General features: G+C 60.9%; 2 protein-coding genes across 6 annotated transcripts in view; one reads left to right on the top strand and one right to left on the bottom strand.

Annotated features, from left to right (window-relative positions):
• The first annotated feature begins 4,352 nt into the window (after positions 1 to 4,352).
• On the top strand, positions 4,353 to 9,201 carry LOC147599340 (tumor necrosis factor ligand superfamily member 10-like). 2 transcript variants are annotated; one of them, XM_086756668.1, is made up of 5 exons: positions 4,353 to 4,606; positions 6,699 to 6,845; positions 7,092 to 7,128; positions 7,575 to 7,682; positions 7,945 to 9,201. In XM_086756668.1, exons 1-5 carry the CDS (start codon positions 4,385 to 4,387, stop codon positions 8,385 to 8,387), a joined length of 957 nt encoding a protein of 318 aa, XP_086612794.1. In that variant the 5' UTR covers positions 4,353 to 4,384; the 3' UTR covers positions 8,388 to 9,201. The 2 variants fall into 2 exon arrangements, with proteins under 2 accessions (XP_086612794.1, XP_086612793.1); XM_086756667.1 differs by having other exon boundaries at positions 7,488 to 7,682.
• A 6,281-nt stretch (positions 9,202 to 15,482) lies between these two features.
• Positions 15,483 to 24,717, bottom strand: part of LOC104486771 (Cl-/H+ antiporter 5) — a 35,627-nt gene continuing 26,392 nt past the window's right edge. For all 4 annotated transcript variants that reach the window (XM_086756664.1, XM_086756665.1, XM_086756663.1 and 1 more), the window contains 7 exons: positions 24,194 to 24,400; positions 23,458 to 23,538; positions 22,029 to 22,571; positions 20,701 to 20,887; positions 19,427 to 19,825; positions 17,347 to 17,563; positions 15,483 to 16,709 (listed from right to left, as the gene is read on the bottom strand). In XM_086756664.1, coding sequence (XP_086612790.1) covers positions 16,619 to 16,709; positions 17,347 to 17,563; positions 19,427 to 19,825; positions 20,701 to 20,887; positions 22,029 to 22,571; positions 23,458 to 23,538; positions 24,194 to 24,400 — 1,725 coding nt within the window. In that variant the 3' untranslated portion in view covers positions 15,483 to 16,618. The remainder of the gene's footprint in view (positions 16,710 to 17,346; positions 17,564 to 19,426; positions 19,826 to 20,700; positions 20,888 to 22,028; positions 22,572 to 23,457; positions 23,539 to 24,193; positions 24,401 to 24,717) is intronic.

Here is a 24,717-nt window from a genome sequence, read left to right as displayed (position 1 = left end):
AACCCCGCCCCGGCTGGGTCCCGTCCCGAGGCGGGTGGAGGGTGGGTGCTGGGGGTCCTTCCAATGTCCCCCCAGATGCTCCTCTAACTGGGTATGTTCCCCTGAACCGGGCAGAGCTGCTGCACAAACCAAATGCACGCCATCGTGATGCACAAATGGATTTTTTTTTTTTTTTGGGAAAAAAAAAAAAAAAAAAAAAAGGACGCGGGTCCCAGGTGGGTCCTGGCAGGGGGTGGGGAGCCGGGGTACACCCAGACAGCGCAGGCATCCTGGGTCAAGGCCAAGTGCTGGCCCAGGGATGGACTGATGTCCCGCAGCAGTTAACGAGAAGTCAAAGTTCCCAGGAGTTAACGAAAAGAAGAAAAAGCCTGAGGGACGATAGGTGATGGAGACACACGGGGGAACCAAGCAAGGAATGACCCTGTTGGCTTAAGAAAAGGCTTGGTTTCGAACATACCAAAAAGCAGCACAGGTAAAGCCCAAAAGATCGCTGGGTTGGCGGTCGCAGCCCCAGCGTCCCATTCCCGGATGGCAGCACATCAGTCGTTCTGGCTCCTTGAGGTCGGGAGCAGCTGGGGTACCTGGGGTTATTTTCCTCGCAATGAGGCTCAGAGCTCCTGGCTTGGAGGCAGAGCCCTAAATCTTCTGAGTGTTTCCAGGGATGGGGCATCCACCACCTCTCCGGGCAACCTGGGCCAGTGCCTCACCACCCACGCCATAATAAATTTTTTCATTGTGGCCAATCTAAATCTGCCCTCTTTCAGTTTAAGACCATGACCCCTCGCCCCATGGCAACAGGCCCTGCTGAACAGCCTCTCCCCGTGTTTTTTATCGTCTGTGCATCACAGGGAGCAGCGCAGGGACGCGTGTGCGCCGTCCCACTAGAGGGGGCGAGAAGCTCGGCTCTCGGCGGAGGCAAGCGGAAGAGTTGGGACCAAGGAGCCCAACCCAGCCAAGAGGCCACCGGCAGAGAAACTTGGAGAAACTCGCCGGTCTGTGGCTTTACGGGGCTGGCCCCAGCCTCCCCGGTCCGTCCATCCCTCAACAAACCCCGAAAAGCCAACAAACCCCCAAAGCAGAGAGCCAGCAACGAGCGGGGCAGGGCTGACGCAGGCGCCTTGCTTGGGGCACGACATTGGGGAGGGCTGGTTGCCGACGTCTGGACGCTTGAAAGCTGTAGAAATGAGCCAGGCCCTGAGGAAAAGGTTTGGCGCAGTCTGGCCCGGCCCAGGAGGGTGGCAGCCGCTGAGGTCTCCGTCTCCTTTTCCCGCTCCACGGAAACCAGGCTGCGCGCCGAGCATCACAGGAACGGGATGGGACACGGGACGGAGGAGGGCGTTTCGGTCACCCCATCCCCTGCCACCACATCTGGCCAACACCCCGGACGCGCAGCCTCGGGACAGGGATGTCGTGCTGGGCGGCGGGATGCCGGGGCGGCAGTGGGACACAGAGCGGGTGCCCGGACACCTTCTGTGCCCGGGCCTCGGTTCCCGCTGCGAGAGCAGGAGCCGACAGCGGCCCGGGCGGAAAACGAGGGAAGTGGGGCTGAGCCTACACAGGCGGCTGACGCGCCCGCACCCCAGCTGGGCTGTGCTCTGGCTGTCCTTTTTCTTCTTTTTTTTTTTTTTTTTTCCTTCCTTTTTTTTTTCTGATGCTCTGCTTTGCCAGGAGCTTGCAAAACCCAGGCGATGAGTCAAAACAACCCCAAGCTCCTCTTTACCCCCCGCAGCCCCACAGCCAGCCCCCGGCGATGGGCAAGGATGGGTCCTCCTGGCCGATGCCCGCCCCTCGCAGCCCCACAGCCGGCACCCAGTGGGGCGGGGGGGGCTAAAACCAGCTACCCCTCAGCCAAAGCCGGGCGTCCCTCCAGCCGGGATGAGCGAGGTTCACCCAAAAAAAGTGTTTTGATTGAAATATAAGCAGGCGGCGAGCAGAGGCCGGAGGAGGGGAAGGGGCCTCTCGCAGCTCTGCGGGTGGGAAGGGTCTCAGCATCTTTCCGAGGGGCTCGCGGAGGGAGGAAGGTAGGAAAAAGCCCTGAGCCAGCAGAAAACCTGCAGTGGGGAAGCTCTGAGTCAGCTCCAACCACCGCTCTGCTGGAACCAGTCCCCTTCCCAGCCTCCGCACGGCTTGGGCCGTTCCCCGAATTCCCAGGAACCAAGCGAAGTCTCCATTTAACGGGAGCACTGGGACTGCGGCAGCAAAGGACGCCGTGCGCGGTGCGGTGCCGCGGGGAAACCGAGGCAAGGAGCCGGGCCAAACCCTGCGCTTGGTCCCTGCCAACCCCCGGAGAGCGGTTTTTCCCCCAAAAAAAAATCTCAGCACAGGAACCGGTTGGCCCAAACCGAAAGGCAGCGCGGCTGGCGTGAGCGCTCCGGGGAGGTTAGCAGAGGCCGTCCCAAGCCGCACGCAATGACCTCACCTCCCGCGGGGCTGCTGGCTCCCGGCCGGACGCGGCGTAGCCAACACGGCAGAAAGCAGCAGCTGCTGGAGCCGGGGGCCAGGCTGGGCTCCTGCGAAACCAGCAGCCCGGCGAGCGCCGGGGCTCTGCTCCGGACGGCACGAACCGGGAGGGTCGCGCTGCTGCTGCCCCAAAAGCCTCGAGAGGGGTCCAGCCCGGGACCCAAGCGGTTCCGCACACACCGTGGCCCCATCAAACGCTGGAAAGCAAAAGGGACCGGCTGGAAGATCCCGGAGATGCAGCTCATGTCTCCATGCGGGAGCTCTCCGCCTGGTCCCCCCCACCCCAGCGCTGCGCTGGCCACACTGGCAAGACCCCAGAAAAAAAAAAAAATAAAATAAAATAAACCCTTCTCCCGCACTTGCTCTGCACCACTGAGTGCTGAGGAAACAAACTTCCAGGCTCAGCTGACCCGGCTCTCCTGTGCACACACCAGGAAACACTCAAAGTGAAAAACAACTCCTCAGCCAGCATCAGGAGGAATTTTTTTAAAAATATTTTATTTACCTGGCTCTCGCCCAGCGCTCCTTGTGCAGTTCCAGTTCTGGTCTTGCTCTCCAAACCTCCCGTTTCCCAGGCACGGAGAGCAGCCCCGGGCTACCAAGTTCCTGTGTGTGCACGCTTTCGACAGCCCACGTGCGCCCGCGCCCCGTCCGACCCAGCAGCGCTCGGCCCGGGGTCGCAGCCGGTGGCTGCGCGTACGTCTTCACACTTCAAGCAGGAGCTCGGCCCCGTCCTGCAGTTCTGCTAAAAAAGAAGGAAAAAAAAACGTTTTGCCACCCAGACGATGCCAAGGAAACCACCAGCCCCGCTTTCCCCGTGTTTGGGGGGTGATGGTAGCCGGCGACGCGGCCCCTCTGTGGCCTGGAGGGGCCCGACGCACCCGGCCGGCGCTGCCGAAGGCTGCAACCGGGCATCGCCGCCCGTAAGAGAATAAGCAGGACCGGGAAGGCGCCTGGGGCTTTTTGGCTTGGTGGCCACGCTCCTGCGGCACGGCCCTGTGAACGCCCCGTGGCCTGACGTCCCGGGCCGCAGGGCAGCCGCCTCCGTCGCAGCTCCTGTCCCAGGTCCAAATTCTCCTGCCGCCCGTCCTAAGCTGCCCGCGGCCCCAGGCTCGGGGTCGCCGGAGCTGCCTGCGGGTTTGGGCCGGGGCCAGCCTGTGTCTCCCACGCCCCGGCCTTGGAGGAAAGGGGAGCGGCGCTGGGGCGGCCGAAGCGCTCGCGTGTTCTATCAAGATCTCGCTTTCGCTTCGGAGATAAAAAGCCGCAGACACACCTGAGCGCGGCGCGGCTGCCGCGGTCAGCAGGTCACAGCCCTGCTGTTTGCTCTCCAAACAACCCAGCGCTCCCAGTCCAGCGGGGTGGGGGGCTCTGCCCGCCGCAGGACCGAGCCGCGGGGGGACGGCCTGCCCTGCTCCCGGCCCCGCATGGGCTCTCACTGGTGGGCAGCAGGCACGTTCCCCGCACCGGGAGGTGCTCAGCAGCAACTGACCCCCTTTCTGCAAACCTTTCCCCCCTTTTTCTTGGGGTGGGCAGCTGAGCCCTGGCCGCGTCTGCGGGTCCTGTGCCCGCCAGGTCATGGACCCCCCCCTATTCCGGGTGTCCCCACACGACCCTGTGGTCCCACTGCCCGTCTCCCACTGCTGACGGGGCACCTGCTGCCACTGCACCGTGTCCCCGCAGCCAGGCTGCGTCCCCAACCCTGGCACCCCCCCACGGCCCCCAGCCCCGGGACCCACCCACTGTCCCCAACCCTGGCATCCCCCCCCCCACGGCCCCCCGTGTCCCGGACCCCCACGGACGGGAGGTGGGTGCGGGAAGGCCCCGCCCCTTATCGCACAAGCCCCGCCCCTCGTCCCCGCCCCGCCCGTCCCGGTCCCCCTGGCAGCGCGGCGGGTGCGGGGCGGCGGGCTCGGGGCGGCGGGCGATGGCCCCGCACCAGCCCAGCGCCGGGCAGTTCCTGCGCTCCGACAGCGGCGGCTCGGAGGCCCCGATGCTGGGGGGCAGCCCCGGGGGGGAGCGGGGCGGCGGGGGGGCGCGGCGGCGGTGCGGGCCGCTGTGGGGCAGCGTGGCCGTGATGGCCATCCTGGCCCTGCAGATCGCCTCCACCACCGGCCTCTTCGTCTACTTCACCATGGCCATCTCCAAGGTGAGCTGGGGGGGGGGGGCGGGGGGGCACTGCCTCGGGACCCCCGGGAGCCGCGGGGCCAGATGTGGGGCGGGGCGGGGCGGCGGACACCGCCCCCGCCTCCGCGCATCCAGATGTGGCGAGAAGGAGCCTTTGTCCCGGCTCCGCCCGGAGCTGAGGGTCCGCGCTGGGGCCGGGGGTGCCTGGGGTCCCCCAGAGCCCGCAGCTCCGGTTGGGGTGAGGGGGTCCTGGGGTCCCCCCAGAGCCTGCAGCTCCGGTTGGGGTGAGGGGGTCCTGGGGTCCCCCCAGAGCCTGCAGCTCCGGTTGGGGTGAGGGGGGGGGTCCTGGGGTCCCCCTAGAGCCCGCAGCTCCGGATGGGGTGGAGAGGGGAAGTCCTGGGGTCCCACTAGAGCGCGCAGCTCCGGATCGGGGTGAGGAGCTGCCCTGGGGTCCCCCCCCCGAGCCTGCAGCTCTGGATGGGGTGTGGGGACCCTGGGCTCCAGCCCCCATTCGCCCCTGGGTCCCACTTCATCCCCCTCCCCGCCGTTCCTGTCCCACCCACCTTAGGACCCTCCGAATCCTCCTCACCCCCTCTGTGGGGTGCTGGGACCCCCCTCGCCCCCCACACCAGCAGCTGTGGCTGAATCACACCAAACAGCCCCCTCCCGCAGCATTGCCCCTGCCAAACCCTTCCCAAACTGGGACGCGACCCCTGCTAACAGACCCCCCCCCAGCTCAGCCCACTGGGGCCCAGGGCGATCCCCGAGCAAGGGGCGGGGGGGGAAACACCAAACAGGAGAGACCTTTGCCGTGGGGAGGGGAATTCGGGGCGCCAGGCTGCTCCGCCGACGGCACCCACGGAGGGCGTCCAGAAATGGGTCAAGCGTGACAAAATCCACAACCGAGGCGAGCAGTAAAACAAAAAAAAAGGACAAAGCCCAGCGCCTGGCGGCAGGGGAGCGGCCTGCACGCGGCGAGCATCCTCTGCAGCCGACCTCAGCCCTCGCTTCGGGCTTTGTTTCCAGCCCTGGATCCCATCTGGGCCGGGAGGGATTCATGTGAAAGGCACGGGGGAGAGGAGGGGAGCGCGGGCGGATGGAGCCACAGGGAAGACAAAGCCCCGCAAATCGACCTCTTGCGGCTGATTCCCGAGGCTCGGTCCCCGCCTGGGCTCCGTCCTGGGACCTGGGAACGGCCCGGGTGGCGACAGGAGGATGCTCAAGGTGCCGGCTCCTGGCACACCGATTTTGGGGCAGCCGTCCCATCCGTGCCTCAGTTTCCCCACGCCCTAGGCAGCAGCACCCTACAGCCCGCCACACCTGCCCCCCGCTGCGACGCCACAGCCGGAGCCGAGCCGGGACAACCCTGGGAAGAGGGAGCTCGCCGGCGTCACGTGGAGGGAAGGCTTCCCAGCCCAAACCACAAGCCAGCACAGGCCAAGCACGGCTGAGATCTGCCCAGGCTGACGCGGCGCTGCCAGCGCTCGGAGCCCCGGCTCCGGCCAGCGCGGCTCGGCAGCTGGAGGGGCACAGCTGGCTTTGCAAGGCTGGCTGAGGCCGGCAGCGGGAAGGCACAAAGAGCCAAGCCTCGCAGGGCAGCCGGGAACATCTCGGTCACGGCTCGGGCTGGGTTTCGCTGCTTGAGAAGCCCCAGTCCCCCGGGCTGGGAAAGGAGGAGGTGATGGAGACGGAGAGTGGGAAACGCGGGTGCCGGTTCCTTACCTGGTGCTCAGCAGCTTGCGCAAGTCCTCGAGCCTGGCCGCCTCCTCGCGCTCGGCGCTGGGACTTGACGGGCCGTTGCGTTTCCCGGAGAGCTGGGATGAGCGAGACTCGCTTCTGCCAGGGGTCATCGGAGGACGAGATGCGATTTAACCTGTCCCATTCCCAAAAGCAGATTTTTTTTTTTTTTTGACAGACCTTGGGATTCACCCGGCCTCCTGCCCCCCGACTCCATCCCGGCACGGGAGGCGCAGGCGGTGTCCGCATCCCGCCCCGTCCCAGCGCCAGCTCTGCTGGTTCTGCGCAGCTCGGGGCTGTTCCCGCGCCCCGCGCCGTGCCGTGCCGCTGCGGGAGCCGGCCCTGACGCGGGGCTGTTCTGCGTGTTTGCGTTCCAGCTGAAGGCCCAGGCGCCGGGGAGCGCGGAGGAGCTGCGGTGCCTGCAGGCCATCAACCAGCAGCCGGAGGGCTCCAGCCTGGAGGAGCTGATCAGCAACCGCTCCTGCCTCAAGCTGGCCAACACCATCAAAGCCTACGTGGCCACGGTGAGCCTGCGCCCGCCGGCTTTGGGGACTGGGGGGGGGATTGGGACAGCCGCCGGGAGAGCTCCCCTCTGCCTCCCTGCCTCAGTTTCCCCGTCAGCCTCACCGGAGCGGGGGCAGAGGGGATGGTTTCAGAGGGGAGCGGGGCTGCGCGCGGCGAGGGGCTGGAAGAGACGAGAGGAGCTGGGGCGCGGGGAACGCCTGCTGCACCTTTAACCGTGGGACTGTTTCTCCTCTCTGGCGGCCCAGGTGACGGAGAACGTTATCCGCAGGAGCGCGGTGAAGGGTGAGTCCCTCCGGCCCAGCCGCAGGGCCGCCCGTGCAGCATCAGCAGCCTCTTTGCCGGGGGGACAGACGGAGCCGCGGGCCACGTGCGCAGAGCTCGGCGTGCGGCCGGGGGTGCCAGCGGGCTGGGGGTATCCGTCCCCCACGGGGCAAACTCCGCCGGGCTCGGCGCTGCGAGCTGGGGCAGGAGAGGGGCGAGCAAGGGGCGTCCCAGCGGGCGGGTGAAGGGCGTACGGCCCCGGGGAACGGGTCGGAGGGGCAGCCGCGTACACCTGTTGGGAGCCCGGGCCACAGAAAGGTTAGATAATGATTGACCAGGCACCTCCATCACCAAATAACCCCCCCTCTTCCCCGGGGCAGTGGGGCAGTTCCCGGGCTTGCGCAGCAGCACGGGGCTGGGCGTCCCCACGCTCGCTCCTCCGCAGCCGCACGTCCCTCTTCTGGCAGAGGCCCGGCGGAGCTACTTCAATGCCTCGGAGGGGCTGGTGCCTCCCAAAACAGCCGGCAAGCCCTCGGCGCATCTCACCCTCCGCCCGCAGAGCCTGGCCCAGCACGGTGAGTCGGGGAGCCTCGCCGGGCGCTGGCGCGTTTCTGAGGTGGGAACGGGGGAAAGATCTCATCCAGAGGGAAGGGGGGCGGGAGGAGAGGATGTGTTCGGTGGCAGATGGGGAGATGTTTCTCCTGTCCGGTCCAAGACCACCTTCTCCGCCTCTCCAAGCTGGATGAGTGTGGGAGAGAGCGTTAGAGCCACCCCTACCCTTCTCCTGACCCTGATGGGAACACCTCGCTCCCCTCACTGACTCTCTCTTCTCCCCAGGAAACTCCAAGCGCTTCGGGAACCTCTCGCAGTCCTGCCGCCACGCCATCGCCCGCTGGGCAGACAGCACCGTCCACTCGCACCTGCAGAACATCACCTACCGGGACGGTCGGCTGCGCGTCAACCAGGCGGGCAAGTACTACGTCTACTCCCAGATCTACTTCCGCTACCCCAGCGACAGGGCCAGCGCCCGAGCCTCCGGCCCCCAGCTCGTCCAGTGCATCAACTGGAAGACCTCCTACAGCCAGCCCATCCTCCTGCTCAAAGGGGTGGGCACCAAGTGCTGGTCGCCCGAGGCGGACTACGGCCTCCACGCGCTCTACCAGGGCGGGCTGTTCGAGCTGAAGGCCGGCGACGAGCTCTTCGTCTCCGTCTCCTCCTTGGCCATCGACTACAACGACGCAGCAGCCAGCTACTTCGGAGCCTTTCGGCTCGACCTGTGACGGCCGCCTCCGCCTCCCCCCTTCCCGCCGCTCCTGCCCATCGCCTGTCCCGCGGGGCAGCAGCTCTTCGAACGGGACAACGGCCAAACGGCCCAGGCGCGGGGCCATGGCGGGACGGCCCTCAGCAAGTCCGACCGGGGAAGACCCATCCAGCCAGGCCACGGGCGCGCGGGGACCCCAAGCCGGAGGCGCTGGGACAGAAGCCGGGGTGAGCGGAGAGCAGCGGTGCGGGGTGAAGCCGCAGGGGCCTGCGTCAGCCGGAGGTGCCGGAGTTCCAGTTCGGGCCAATTGGAAACCTGGAGCGAGGCCAGCAGCCGGCTTCGGCGCGGTCAAAGAGCAGGACCACGACGCCGGCGCGGTCAGCAGCCCAAGCAACCGCACCCGGGCACGTGGCGGAGCGGCACGTTTCGCCCCGGCAAAGGAGCAGGAGCTTCCCGCGACACCTCCCCTTCGCTTCTGACCGAGCGCCTCTTTCCACGGGGCTTTTTGGGCCTCCCTGCCCCCCCGGACCAGCACGGCCCCCAGTTTACTCACGTGCCCAGCCCCGGCGCTCGCCAATCTGCAGGATTCTGACAAGTGCAGCCCCTCGCCGCCAAAGGCCGCGGCAGGTGCAAACGGTGGGGTCGAGCGGGGCAGAGCGGGCTCGGCGCAGATGCTGGGCTGGACGCAGCCCCCTTCCCTCGGTGCCTGTTTACTCTCTGTATCACAGCGAGAGCGCTGGCGCGGACGGGCAGGCCGGCAGCGCGGGCTCCCACGAAGGACGCGAGCAGCCTCCGCCCCAGGACGGGGTTTCAATAAAGCCTGTACTCCAGCACCGCTCCAGCACCTCTTGGCGTCCAGCAGCCGGGCGACGCGTCCCGGGGCTCCACGCGCACCAGACATTTTGGGGTCCGGGCCGGTTCCCACGCTCGGCTGGGACGCCGGGGCCCAGGCAGCCCCCCCTCTTTCCCTGCCCTGGCGCAGAGGCTGGCAGCGAGCGGAGCTCTGTGCTGGGACGCCGGCAGAGCAGCCCAGTGCGATGGCGGAGCTGCCGGGTGCCGAGCCCTGGGGAAACGGGCTGGTGCGGTTCCCAGGAGCTCTGGCCCCGAGAGCTGCAGACGGAGCCCAGCGCAGGCTGCGGGCAACAGCCGGGCCCTGCCTTGTCTTGCAGCTGTAGCGGCTGGAAGGGCTCCACCGCCGCCGCCGCCTCTCCCCCACGGACGCCCGGGGCGTTCCCAGGGAGATGCGCTCCTGCTCCGGAGCCCAGCGCCTCCCCTCTGGAGCTCCAGCGCCATCTCCCCTGCTCCCATCAGCTCTCAGGGGCTCCGTCTCACCGGGATCCCGGTGCTGCTCATCCTCTCTCCACTTTGGGGTCACCAAACCCAGCCCCAAACCCGGGGAGCTTGCTCCCCGTCACGCCGCGGCCAGGCAGGGGCTGCTCCTCGCTCCGGCCATCCGTCCCACAGCTTTCCAGCCCGGAGCCCTCTCTCCTTGCATCCTCGGCCCCGACCAACACAAACACAACCCAAAAGCACACAGCACGGCTGGGTCCCCCATGACACCGCTCAGCAAAGACCCCCAAACGCGCCAGGCCCTGCTGCTCCCAGGGCTCTTAAAATCCTTTCTGGCCCCGGGGCTCAGGGTTGAACCTGGGGCTGCGGGAAACGCAGCAGGTGGCTCAAAGTTTTCCTTTGAAATAAGAAAAACTTAAAATAGCGGCGGAGTGGGCAGGAGGTTGGCGTTTGCTGCACAGCGAGCGGGAGCCGGCGCAGGTAACGCAGCCCCGTGCGTGAGCCGGGCTCCGCGCCAGCGCCGCGACGGGCCGCCCCGCTTTCCTGGAAGGGAGAGGACTTCGTGGGCGGATGTTTTCAGAGGAGACAAACTCCTCGAGCGTCAGGCCAGACGGAGCCTCGCCAAGTCCGCCCAGAACCAAGCAGCGTGGGGCAAGGGGACGGATTCGGGGGGAAAGAGCGGGCAGGGTGGGGCGTGGGCCAGCCCCGGCCTGGGAGCGTGAGCCGAGGTCCCGGCTCTGCAGCTTTTCCAGGGGCTCCTCACAGGCGTCCCCCAGCCCTGGGTGCGCGTCCCAGATGGGTTTGAGAGGCACAGGGACTCGATGGGCTGCTCCAGGAAGGTCACCGGGCCCCGACGCTTCATCTCGCCATCCCCCCCCCCCCCGAAATCTCCCCTCCCAGAGCAACCTCGCGATCCTAGAGGAGCCTTAATGCAGAAAAAAAAAAAAAAAAAAAAAAAAAACCAAAAAAAAAACCACCGCAAGAAGCCAAAAAATAAAAAAACCTAGGAGGCTGAGAAAAGCAAAACAATCCTGGGAACCCACTGCACATTTGACATGCGCCAAACTGGAAGACAGCTTTTGGTTTCCCAAACTCGTCTGAAACTGAACACAAGCAGCCAGGGCCGCGGGACAGCGGAGCCTCCCCGTCCAGCACATCCCGCCCCGGCACATCCCGCCCCAGCTCTCCCGCCCCGCTTTCGTTCCCAGTCACGCCAACGCGCCCGGGGCCCGGCGAGGCCGCGTGCCTGTGCAGAAGCAGGCGCTGGCTTTTCCGAGGTCGCCGTTGATGGCAAGCCCTGAGGCCCAGGCAAAGACCGACCCCGTGGCCACACGTGCCGTGGCTCGTGGACGCATTACGCAAAGATTTGGGTTTTTTTCAGGAAGGCCTGGCGGTGTGAGGAGGATGGGGGAGTCGCAGCCCACCAGCCCTCCCCTCTGATTCCCACAGCTGCCGCGGTTGGGGGAAGCAGACTGAGGTGGGCAGGAACTGGTGGCTCATGAAGCCTCCGTGCCTCAGTTTCCCCACTTGCAGGGGATTCCTGTGGACATGGGGCTTCGTAACCGGCTCCAGCCCGCGGGTGAAGGCCCCTTGCTCCCACACCAAAACGTGGGGGCTGGCGGGGCACAAGCACACGCAGAGCACGCGGCCCCTCACTGTGTATAAAACGATTCCGCGGGCCGGCTGCCCGGGCAGGGCGGCTTTGCCCTGCCGTGATTTCTGCCTGCAGCTGCGAGGGCGGAGCGGGGCAATGCCAGGGAAGGCTGCTGGGAGGCACCTGTGGTTTCGGGGAAGAGGATGGGTGCTCAAGAACTACATATTTAAAAAAAAAAAAAAAAAAAAAAAAATCACCTGAAAGAGAAAGCTGGCCCAGCTCCGCAGCCCGGTCCTCGCCAGATGACGGCTCAGAAGCCTCCCCGGCCCTTTCCTCCCGCTCCGAAAAGACCGGAGGGGCGGGGAGGACAAGTGCAGCTCTAAACATTTTCAGGTTGACCTTATTTCTCCCGGCTCTGTCGTGCCGATGCGGTCCGGACACACGCCCCTTCCTCGCCATCGCTGCCAAAGGCCCATCGCATCCTCGCCGCCGCGAAGCCCTGCTTTCAGCTCAGCGCCGAGCAGCACGCCAGCCAGCACAGGGCGTTTACGGCCCTAACTCTGCTCTCCTTTGTCTCAGAATAAATTCTGGGGCCGGGATCTCTTTTATTTCCCCCCGCTCTGTTGTTATTAACCAGCCCACCGCTACACCCAAGCCTTTTGTTCCCTTCCAAACAAGACCTTGTTTGACTTCCCCGTCCCGGGCCCAGAACGGGCTCGCCGCGGGAAGGAGGAAATCCACACCGAAAAACACAGCAACACCCCAGGAAATCATTTCTTGGGACATTGTAAATAAAGCGTTCAAAGCGAGCCAGCCCAGGGCGGTGACCCCGCCGGCACCCCCGGCTCTGCCCGACGTGCAGCCAGACCCCGACGTGGCACCCGGCCACCCCCAGGCGCGGGCTAACCCCCCCACAGGGACCGGGGTCCCGCTGCGACGCTGCTCTGCGGGCGATTTTTCCCTCCCCTTGCAGAGGGAATTGCCTTTTACTGCTCAGACCTTGGACTCTGAGCAACGGGCCTCGGGGCTGACGGCAGCAGCTCGGCCGTTCCCCGTGCGTGGCCCGCGGACGCAGCCCCGCGTGCCTGCCTGCCCTGCCAGCACCGACAACTCCCCGGCGCTGCCCCTGGGATGAGCCGTACGCACCAAACAGCTGAGCCAGCGCGATCCGGACGCAGGGATCTCGTGCACGAAGGACACGGATTTCCCCGCGTGAGACAAGCTGGACCTACCAGGAAGGAAAAATTCCCCTCACCTGCTGCCAGGGAGGCGGGAGCCCGTCCCTGGGCACGCGGACAAAGCTGCTAAAGACATCCTGACCCTGCAGGAGCCCACCCCTCCCAGACATCCCCACATCCACAGACTTAATCCAGCTGGAAACACGCAGGGTGGGAAGGGATGCACAGCATCAGGCTCCCTTCTCCACCGCCTTTCACCAAGGCCACGTGCCGAGGACGGGAGCTTTTCCGTGGGCAGGCAGAGAAGAGGAGGCCGCGCTGGCCCCGCAGCCCCGTAACAAACCCCCTCGTGCATCCAGCGTCCCGTTCCAACCCCAGCGCCGGGCCGGGGGGCCGAGCCAACCACCCCACCTCGCGTCCCGCCGTTAAGAAGGCTGAGGGGTAGGGCAGGCACCCGCACCCCTCCCGGAGCGGTCCCCAGCACGTCCTGCACAGACAGGACACTGGGTGAGGGTGCCCCACGGCCACCTCCTCGCACGGAGCCTCCCCCCGGGGTTGGGAGCTTTTCGCAGGAGACAGAAAAGGCGTTTACGAGAACATCAACCGCGTCCATCTGTGGTTGTCCAGCCCGGCGCTGCGAGCGAGGTTTCTCGCTCAGCCGAGGAGATCCCAGGCTCCGTGGTATTCATCCAACGAACGGATTGCCTCCAGCTCCCGCTCGCAGAACCAGCCCTTTGCTGAAGAGAAACCGCAGGGCTCCTCCTGGAGTCGCTCGGAAGGTAAGGCAGTGGAGACGCAGCAGCTGGAGCGGGCAAAACCCTGAGCTGTAAGGCAACAGAAAACCAAGAGCCGGACCAGGAAAAACCCGGCGCAGCAGCTCCGCTGCCCAGGGCAGGGGAGCCCCTTCCAGCCAGCGCCGCCGAGCAGGGCACATGGAGAAATGCTCCAGTTAAACAAAACTTGAGTTTGGTCTCTCCCCTGAACAGAATTTTTGAGGAAAGAGCTGAACTTGTATTTGTAGGAATGTAAGGAATTCAGGAAAAGCAGACGGGGAACGGCGCTGTAGCCCACAGCTCGCCGGGGAAGGAAGGCACCACTCCCAGCACCGCGCCGTACATCTCCTCCCGGATAACCCCACAGGAGCCCCCCGTTCCGGGCACAGCTCGGCACCGCTGCAGCTAACGCAGCGACGACCATCGGCTCACTCGGCCTCAAAGCGCCCTGCACAGAGAACGACGGCTTAGAAACAGGTCGGAGCGCAAAGGAGTGTTTCCCTCACGTTCTGTGAGGGTTACTGGGGCCGGGAGGTGTTCACAGGCTGAGCAGCCACAAAGCCTCGCTCCAAGCTCCCATCTCCACCCTGCCCACGCGCACCAGGCCTCCAGCCGTCAAAGCGTGCACCCCCGTCCGCAGGGAAACTACCAGTTTCCATGTTAAAAAGCAGCAAGGGTGGAGAGATCTGCTCCAGCAAGCAGCAAAGGAAGGTCTCGTACCATCACAGCGTTTCCCTTCTGCTTGCCCATAGTCACCGTGTTCGGTTTGGCATCAAACCCTGCCTGCCCCAAGGACTGAGCCGCTCTAAAGCCCGGCTCTACCGGGCTTTCCCGCAAAGCCAGGGGCTGTTTTCCCACACTCTCACCTTCCTGCGTGGGATTTTCTCCGGCCAGCCTCCCAAGGACGCCTCTCCCACGCAAAAAAAAAATAAATAAATAAAGCCACATGATGCGCAGACCGACGGCCGCGGCAGAGCTGGGAGCTCGCCTGCCAGGCAGATGTTTCCTGCCCCAAGCTCCCATTTCCAGCGCTTCCATGCCCAGACAGCACAGCGGCTGCGGTCCCGCTCCGACGGAGCTCTCCCTGCCCTGCCGCTTCCCCGGGAGCCTCCGGGATGACCCCCAGCCAGCTGCGACGCTCCCGCCTGCTCAGGGGTTTCCCTTTCGGCACCTTCTGCCCTCACCTTCGCAGCCAGCCGCAGCAGCCTGCCCACAAGAGGGAGAGGAATGGGCTCACGTATCGCAGGTGTCATTGAAGCAGGGACCGTATTTTTCAAGCTAGAGCTCTCCTGAGTACTCTAAGGTTAAGAGAAAAGCGGAAAAAGCTTTGTCTGTCTTGTGTTCCAGACGTGCCACAGGGAACAGGAGCCCGCACACACACGATGCAGCCTCTTCCAGCGGAGGCAGCCCCCAGGGAAGGGGAAGGCAGCGGCTTCTCCCCCGAGCTCAGACCCAGACTCACAGAGCACCCATCTGGGGAGAGGGGACAGCCCTCTGCAAAGGGCATGACGACGCACCCAAAGGCAGAGCCTGCTGCCAGCCAAGGCAGAACACACAGCATTCCAGACCGAGTGACTTACGGGCACGCTGCGCTCTTTGTTTCAAACTCAGCAACCGCCTCCTGCGGTACAAAACCGCCCCAGGCAAAGGCACGGCATTTATCATCTACACAGAAGATGTCTGACCCATGGGCAGCGTCTTGGTTCGATTCAGCTTCACGCTGTACGAGAGCCCGGGGCAGCAGCACCTCGCTGCCAGGCGACAGCGGCGGCAGGCACCTGCCATCGGACGGCTCTGGGAAACACGCAAGCAGGCTTCTGCTCCAAGGAGAGATGAGGAATTCGTTTATATCCGCGAGAGTTTAAGATGGACCAAACTCCAGCCAGGAGCCCCCACAGGCCAGGTTTATCACGGGCAGCGGCAGCAGCCTCGCGCAGACAGCCCAGCACCTCCCGTCACCGAGCCCCAGCCTGCATCTGCCAGTGCCTCCGAGGGACACAGGGAGTTCCTACCACGGCCTCCGCCCGCGCGAAGCACAACACCTGCTCACCAGCCAGAGGTCTGCTGTCAGGAAGCAGAGTCAGAGCCCTCGCTCCGTAATTCTTGGCCGTTACTCAGCGGCTTGGCTCCCTCCTGCAGCCTCGCTGGCAAGGCAGAGGTGAGAGGAAGCCCTGCTGCCACTGATGAGCCCCAGCCACGGACAGAAACAGGACATCCGCCACAGACTGAGCCACGATGAACAACATCGCCCTCCAAAAGCGGTCAGGTACCTTCCAAACTCCAGGCAACGGTCACAGTTTTATTAACAGGAAAATAATTTGCTAAGATCTGGGAGAGGGGCTTGAGGAGCACAGAGGTGGAAGGAGCTACTTGGCCGACCGTGGCCAGGAAGGGCTTTATTGCATAGTTGTTGGCAAAAGGAGAGACACCGAGCGGTGCACGTCCGTCAAGTGGCAGTGCTGCCGACCCCGGAGCCGGGATCCGCGCCCGAGCCGGGTGCGGGGAGCAGCACACGCAGCCATGTAACGTCCTGGCGCAGGGCTCTCCAGCGGGACGTCCTCAGCCACCCAAGACATCGAGGAAGAGGTCAGTTGTGCAATATCAACGCGATCAGTTCACCGGGAAGTGCGGGAACGGCGGGGCAATAACCTAGGACTCGGCCCTTGCGATTTTAATTACATGCTGAAGGGACGTCAAGGGGAAGATTCGTTAGGCGTGTATGTAAAAAAGGAGCCAAGATGAGACTACGACTGTTAACTCCTCCTGCCTCCTGCTCTCCTGGCAAGGCAGCATCAGAGTAACAAAATACATTCACAGGAGATTAATCAAATACGCTTCTTCCCAGTCAGAAACTGGGCTCCATTTTAAGGAGATCTGGTCTTCTGGGGGGTTTGGTTTTGTGGATTTTTTTTTTTTCCTTCTTTCAGCAAAATATCCTCAGCTAGCCCATTTTTTTTTCCCCTCCCCTCTTTTTTCTTATTTTCACCAAGTGGCTAATCGGGAATACACCGCCCCTGAGCTACGTTTCTACCACCACCTGAATGCTGTGTGCAAAATCATCCTTCTTCAACTCTTCTGAAGGTACAGACCTTGTCTTTTCTCCCTACGTTAGTAACAAGAGTTCAGACAAGATAGGAAGAGGAGATAGAATTCTATAGGCGTTTGCTTTTACTCCTTCATGGAATCTTTCCAACGCAACTTCACAAAAGCAACGTAAATAAAGTCTTTTTTCTTCTAAAAAGAAGATTATCTTCCACAGATTATGTAGTGCAATTGGTTATCTGGTAGAAAAAAAATTGTCTTCTTCAGCTCCATGGAAGGAAACGCTGAAAACAGTTCCATGGTCTCAGTAAAAATCGGACAGTACATCCAGGACCTCCCACAGAGTTCCTTTTGTGCTGCGCACACCACACCTCTAATTGAAGAGTATGGAGTCCGGGTCCTGGTTAGCCAGCTGTGCGATGTGCTTCAGTACGTCCTTTTTGGTAATGATTCCCAGCAGCTTCCTGGAAAAGGAAACCACATTTTAGTGCACCAGCACCCACAGAAGGCATCCCGGCTCCCACACCACCTCCTCTGACAAGATCAACCTGAACGGCCGGCGCTGCACTTCAGTCCTAGAGCTCTCGGCGGCTCTGCTGTCAGAAAGCACCAAAGGCACGCCAGGAAGGAGGGAATCGGGCAGGGTCTGCTGCGGAGAGACGCCGAGCAGCCAGGAGCTGGTCCAAACGCACCGCAGCAGGGAACGGGGAGAGCATTCCTGCTGGTGCCACACTTTGGGGAACAGATCGCTCTGTTTCTGCCCTCATTCCTTCCCGTCTCACCAAACACACCGCTTCTGACCGACCCCAAAGCCAATTCAGGCAGTTACGTGACACCCGTGGCCAGATGTGAGAGGAGGCCATCAGCCTTCCCACCAATTTGAGAGACCCATCACCCTACGGAGCCATGTCTTCGCCTTACAGGCTTTGTGCTACTGCTTCAACGGGAAGCAGCTCAGGGGTTCCACAACAGCTTTTTTCCAGATAACAACTGCTCCAGCTGGAGAGACCAGAGGCCTTTGTCAGCTGGAAGGAGAGGCGGCTTTGACTCCTGTCTGCAGGCAACCCCGGGAGCCCAGGGCTCTGCCGGCAGTGCTCTTACCCATTGTGAGTAACCAGGCACTGGCGCAATCCCAGCTTGCGGAATATATCCACGACGATTTCCATGGGCGTTTGGTCTGTCACCGTGAAAGGACTGAGGTCCAGGATGCTCCTGAGTTTCAGCATAGAGGGGGAGCTTGGAGGCAGCGGAGGAGAGTGGTCCGTGAAATAAATAATTGAGGTGCTCACAATCCCATCCTGCTTCTTCCGGGCATTTTCTGGAAGAATAAATATTTGATTAAATGTCATCCCTCCTGTCCTTCTCCAAACTGGAGAGTATACTCTTCTCTCTCTGCCCACACTGGAATGGCCTTAAAGATCATAGAATCATAGAATCATAGAATGGTTAGGGTTGGAAGGGACCTTCAAAGGTCATCTAGTCCAACCCCCCTGCAAGGAGCAGGGACATCCCTGACTAGATCCACTCCTTCCCTTGCCTGCGCTGTTTCTCTGGGCAGCCGATGGCCCAAGGAGGGTGCGAGACGTTTCCATCCCATCCAATAACTACATCGCAACCCCTCAGGACTCCAAGGTTCCCCCCAGGTGAGATCAGCACAGGCTTTGCGTCACGGCAAGGCTGCCACGCATCTCAGCATCTTGCTCTGGCCGTGGAAATGCACGTTGGGGATATCTAACTTCCCAGTTTTAAGAGGAGGTAGGTAAAATGCTTCACGCTTTCAGCAGCCACCGATTTGGGTCCCACGCAGAGTAGCTAACAAAGTATTTTTAAGCACTTCACCTGCTGGCTCAGGCTCCACGCCCGTGACCAGGGTGAAGAACAGGAACAAGGGACGTGCTTGCCACCGCTCAGGTATCTACACCAGTGCATCACAGCCCACCCCTGCCACACGGGCCACGTGGCCGTCCGCCGCACGGCAGCTTCGGTTTGGTATTTCCACCCGAGACTCCCCGGGGAGGGCCAGCCCGGCAGCCCAACACCAGACCGGGTGCTGGGAGCCGGCTGTCCAGAGCCAGCTCCCTGTCTGCGGCACGCAGCAGCGCACTGCTGTGCGTATCTCGGGGAAAAGATTACTGCTCACGAGTCCCCGGAGAGCCAAAGCAAAACAAATGCAAGAACTGGTGGTCAGACCACAAACTGCCTGACAGGAGGAAGGCAACGCACATAATTATAACTGAGAGCGCGCTTTCTTCTGTCTTTCATTCCACATCGGCATAAGGGTTTGGCCAGACGCTTATCAGGAGGAGAGCAGCACTATTCCCGTGCTCCTAAGGACTGCACTGCACACCCCAAAACCGACACCGAAACACTCACCTGAGAGGAGAGAGGGAACACACGGGGCTGTTTCCAAGCTGCAGGCAACCTAACGATAAGAACTACTGCAGCTCTGTCACGGGACAAAGCCAGCCCAGGACCAAGCCTTCATACATTCCACTCGGGTCTCACGCTGGGAAACAGCGCTTGCAGGATTCTAGGAAACTGGAGAGCAAGAGGAACCCAAACGTGCCCTAAACTGTAATATGGCAACGCTGCTTCCAAAGGAGCTCAGCTCACACCACGGATGGAAGCTGCACCTGAGCGACGTCAGGACAGTGTTTACCCAGTCCCACAGCACCGCACACCACCTGCCTCACCACCACCACGAGTGGCACAAGTGAACGACCAGGCTGGCTTTCCGTGGTGAAGAGAGAAGAAAGACTTGAACCCCAGTATCGACATTTACAGGTTTGCCAGCACCACCTCAGCAGTGACCCAACAGTCACAGACCAACCAGACCTCTTTCCTTGACTAAACAAAGTAAGGTTTGAGACGCCAACAGTTAAGAAAGCTTTTCGCGCCCAGCCAGGAAGGCTTAGTTCTTGTTGGCAAGAACTCTCAAGCTTCACAACCGTGCCCTAAGGTTTATGAATTCAGCAGAGCCATGCGAACTGCACCGGGCAAGCCATCCTGTGCTTCGCGCTCAACGCACGCAGACCCCACGCTGCCCGGGGACGGAGATGCAGGCACCACTGCGCATAGCCGCCATCGCCGCTGGGTGTTTAAACTCGCCAAGCAAATCACGGCTGGTGCCGCTTAAGGCCTCCAACAGCATCATTTATCTACGCGGTATCCTGCCCCTTACCAATTGAAATGATGAGGTCTCTCCTGAGGACAAACCCAACGAGCCTTTGGGACTCCCGTGACACCACCACGGGATAGCCGCTGTACGTGGTTTCATTGACGATGGTCTCCACATCTTCTACGGTCATGCTGTCCTGAGTGATGACAGTCAGAGGCGGATCGTTCCTCCGCGGCCTCATTACGTCCATCGCAAGTGTCTTGTGCGAGAACTCTTCCTTGGCCTCCAAGAAAGGGTATCCGTTGAGGCGGATGTGGGCATCATAGATGCCCTCCCGCCCAATGGCGTCGGCCACCCACTTGCTGGTCATGGCTGCTGCCATCAGAGGAACGATGTACTCCAGTCCACCAGTTAGCTCAAACATAATGACCACCAGTGACACAGTCATTCGGGTCACCCCACCTGCAGACAGAACACAGAAGACGTGACATGAACAGGCAATTTTGGGGGTTTCCAGGCAGAAGAGCTGTTCTGAGGTTTGCTACAGTTCTCCTCTGCCAACACATCTCGAGAAGGTCCTGCACCAGCAAGAGGTTGTGCTGCTGGGCTCCCACACCACGTTCAGCATCGCAGGGGAAGTCAAACATAAGCTTGTTTTAACTATGCTTTTGAGATTCAAGTCCCAAAGCTACTCTGAAATACTTCAGAGCAGTTCCTTTCCAATCACCACCTCCTCAAGGGGCACACGCCCTTTTGTACTGGCCAGTGGCAAACAGAACAGTTAACAAAGCGGAACCGTATTTATTTTTCATCTATTACATGCAAACAAGAAGGTTTCTCCCCTTTGAAAAGGCCGAGGACAGGGTTTGGTAGCATGCTCTTATTGCTCCTGAAATTAGACTGTCTCCTGATACAGCAAGGCAGTCCCTTAGGAGTTAAACATGTTACTCCGAGGAGGAGATGACTGGGAATTACAGTGAACGTGAAGTTCAGGCGCCGGCACTCAACTCCTCACATTCAGCCAAGCAGAAGAACAGTTCCCAAAAACAGATAGCTTGAAAGAAGAGTCACATCGTAAGATTTAGGGCCAGAACAGGAAGTAAAATGAATTAAAACCCCACAGGAAAATCCAAAATCCCTGGAATCCCTGTTCTTGGAAAAGAACACAAACGGGATGAGAAACACATGGGACACTCTACTCCAAACTTTCCTGCTCTTGAGATGAAGCCACCTTCTAGGCACTGCAAGAAGAGCAGCAGCACCTCACTCCCGAGCTTCTTTACCCAGCCGGCCAAGCCCCACACCGCGGCCCGGGCCCCACAAGCGCCCTCGCTTACCTAGACACGCCGCAGCGCCAACCATGGCGTAGAGGCCGGGGGTGATGCAGTCGGCTCCTTGGCTGCACCAGCCGCTGAAGATGGCCCAGTCGTGGTGGTAAAAGGCCAGCTGCTCCACGGCTACGCCGAGCAATCTGCCCGCGATGGCACCCACCGCCATGCTGGGGATGAACAGACCCGAGGGGACCTGCGAAAGCACGCAGCGGTAAGGCGCCGGCTCTCAGACAGCTCAGAGGCTAGCGACGGAGTTCAAACAGGGCCAGGAGTTAAAACTGGCAGGGACGCCTCGCTCTATCGCCTCTGCCCTTCCTGCACCCTCACGCTCTGGAGTCTCCCCAACAGAGTTTGGATGTACTCCTATCTGAGCAGGAGAAACAGCCACACAGGAGGTCAGTGTGGCCAGAACGAGCCTTTTTCCAAAGCTTCTTTCCCAAGAGAACTTAACAGAGCTCCACTGGCACGCTGCTACACTCCCCCGTGCCTTCCCAGCCACACCAGTACGTGTTCACTGCGGGGGTGGGATTTTCCCACTCCACTGGCTTTACTGGGAGTGGAATCATCCTCCTTCCCTGGCGGAAACTCAGACTCTGCTGCGAAGGTGAGGGTTCCTGGAATCAGACACGCAGCACAGTGACACCCACAGAGCCACCGCCAGCGAGTTTCACCTCTGCACTTCAGCTGCTCCGGGACTCGAAAGCTCCTGTTCCTTGAAGGCAGAATCTCCCCCTGCTGTTCTACACATCTGTCACACAGCTTTCTCACAGATGTGATGATTGCCCTGGAATGCCAGGGACCACCTCACAGCAACCACCATGTCCAAACCCCTGTGGTGGGGTCACCTCTCTGGACAGGCCACTGGAGGACTGGGGTGCGGGGAAGATGCTCAGCTCCACCTGCTGAACCTCACTGCAGGAAAGCTCAGGCCTAGGCACTGCATCCACAGCTCAGGAGGCTGCCACCGAGCAAGCTCTGAACCGTCTGACCAAGGAACAGCCACGAGAAGTGTTTACAAATTAAGCTTTGCAATTAGCCATTGCATATCTATCAAAAAGGCTTAAGGCAGGACAATTCAGAAGCATCCTGTATGGAAAACGGGACACGAAGCCCCGAGACAACAGCTTCAGTGGCTGCACCTGGCACCCACGCTCAGGCTAAAAAGTTTCTACTGCCCTCAGTTACGAGCAACCGGACAAATAACTGCAGTCTGTCACTGCGCCCCCTTCTTAACAGGGCCCGGGGAGGAAAACAGGTCTGTTTATTGAGCAAACAGAACTTTAAGACCTGCAGAGGACGAGAAGAACGCAAGTTCCTCTACAGGCAGCTCTCACCTTCATGCCAAAGGTGAAAATCGTGATGAAGACTTTCATTACCAGGGCCAAGGCCAGCTGCCACATGGCTGTGTAAACTCCCGGGCCAGCAGCCCGGTCTGGCAGGTCGTCCCCTTTGGTGCTGTTGAAATCGTTCACATACTCGCAGAGCTTGGAAGAGTCCAAAATCCCACAGTCGTTGAAGAGCTCAGAAATCAGCTCGCTGGTGCTCATCCTGGTGTACTCGTTGGGGAAGGCCAGAAGAGCCGTGATGGCGGTCACCACAAACACCTCCAGCACCGGGTATTTACCAAGCTTGGTCGTCTTGCGCCGCCTGCACCAGGCAATGTTGCTGCGAATGAAGAACGCTCCCCAAAGCCCACCAAATATTCCCAAAAGGATGAACGGCACGAGCTCCAGAAGATGCCACGGCATGTGAAACTCCACGTAGAAGAGAACCAGGCGGCTGTTCCCAAAAGGGTTGATGGAGCGCAGGGTGAAGGCGGCGACCAGAGCAGCAAAGAAGGAGCGCCACAGCGTCTTGAGCGGAAAGTAGTAACTGACCTGAAAAGGAAAAACCCAGCAGAGTCAGTCACTTTAACACCTGTCACTACCCCCATTGCTGCCCAGTAACAATAAAACAAAAGCGAGGCCCGAGATCGACATGCACTGGGCACACGCCCTCTCCCCCACCAAGCAGCCCAGGCTTTATTCTGAGCCCCCGTTCAACGCGGCTTGCAACGACCAGGACGCGTCCTGGCCTGCACACATCCAGTGCCGCAAGTGCCCCCTGTGATGCTTGAAGCGCAGGTGACTTCCTGGGATAATAAAAGCTGTTACAAACCAGCTCCGAGCTGAACCCTGAGAAATATTTGCCTTGCACGCTCTGCAAGGTCCAGAAGTGCCAAACAACAGTGATCGCCGCAGCTGCCGCCACAACTACCGTGCAGCTGAGCGAGACCATCCCACGCCCCCTCTGAGCTGAGCCCTGCAGCGAGTAGTGCTGATTCATTCCACGTCTGGATCTAAAGAACGAGGATGACAAGTTCCGTGGGAAGAGAAGGGGTTTGGTAAGCCAGACCGGTTTGTTCTCAGGTACCCTGGGACAGAGCTGTCAGCAGTGAGCGCGTGTACGGAAAACATGCTGGAGGCGGTGGCTGTGAGCGGTCAGCGGTGCTGAGCACGGACAGACCAGGGGGAACCAACGGCTTTACTGCAAAGCTACAGAGACACATCATCCACAGTAAATGCTCCAGAATTGGGAAGAATTACCTGAAACCCCAATAAGTTTTCAGGTTGCTTGGCCTTGTACATACACCACCACTCAGTATTCAAGAGGGTCTCCTTTCCACACCCAAGCAGTTAGGAGAGGGCTGTATTTTTAAACCAGCAGGGTCAGCTCTTGCAATAAAACAGCTCGCCAAGAGTGAATAGAAAATGCTGATGTTACCTCTTCCAGGCTAAAGAGCACTCCTCCGATCGGGGCACCAAAAGCTACAGACACACCAGCAGCTGCAGCTGCTGACAAAACCTGAGAGAGAAAGCAGAGACAGTCAGACGTTTTCAGCTCCCTCCCACTCCAAACCTTCCCCTCTTTTTCATTGTCTTTACTCAAATTTGTACAACTTTTATCTGCAGTGAAGGCACAGTAAGCCAAGGCCTGACTGTTTGAAGACAGCAGGGAAAAGACGGAGTGAGCCAGTGCGACACTACGCATCCCACAGCAACTGCTCTCCAGTGACTCGTCCAGACAAAAGCCTTGCAGCACTGCGAGAGAACTCTCACGAACCTCACCCTAGGTGGTAGCTGGGCTCTTACCCATCTCCATCGCTGTGTCCCTGCCAGCAAAGCCCTCCAGCCTACTCCTACAGCTAGGGCCAGGTCCCTCAGACACTCCCAGCACAGTTTATGGAGTTCCACGGCAAACACACACGAGCGTTGCAGAACGGGGCCGCAGCAGGTTAGTGCCAGCGAACGCTCCCACCACAAATGAGATGATGACCTGCGCTGGGTGATGCTGCGGTGTCTCTTCCTAACCGAGACGGCTTTTGCCCCAACTAGGCGTTGCGGTGAGGCACACCGAGAACGCGACAGATCAGAACAATCCACACTCAGGGCAAAGCGCCAGACCCGTCCGTCTCCCCACGCCACCTCAGCCGTTTCACACCACCACCGTCTCTCCATACCTCTCTGCGCTTCGCTTCGTTCTTCCTGTATTTGGTGAAGAGGTGACACAAGATGTTTCCGCAGCAGCAGGCGACGTGCACCAGGGGCCCCTCTTTTCCCAGGCTCAGCCCAGAGGACACGGCCAGCACTAAGGTGATGGTTTTGATGACCAGCGTCCACTTGCCCAGGTAGCCTCTAATGATGAAACCACTTAAGATAGTTTTGATCTGGAAGTCAAGCACACAAAGCTCTACAGGCTTTCATTCAAGCCCTGCTCAGAGCTCCTGTTTTACTGGGCGCTCCCAATCCTGCTCTCAACTTTCCCCCACAGCTTTCAGCGTCCCTCCCCAGCTGTCAGTAAAAACATCCCTCCGTGCAAAGGCAGAAACAGCCTTCCGAGTCCCTCCTTTAGGGCTGCTCTCCTTGCTGAAGGAAAATCCGAGGCTAGCTCTCATAGCTTTACACAAATGGTGCGCTTTACTTTGTACCTCCTGCAGTAAATGCCAAAATATTTTAGTTTTTAAAGGGATTACACAGAGACTTA

The sequence above is a fragment of the Chlamydotis macqueenii genome, chromosome 11, assembly GCF_036417535.1.
Source record: "Chlamydotis macqueenii isolate bChlMac1 chromosome 11, bChlMac1.mat, whole genome shotgun sequence".
NCBI lineage: Eukaryota > Metazoa > Chordata > Aves > Otidiformes > Otididae > Chlamydotis > Chlamydotis macqueenii.
This window is presented reverse-complemented; position numbering and strand designations above follow the sequence as displayed.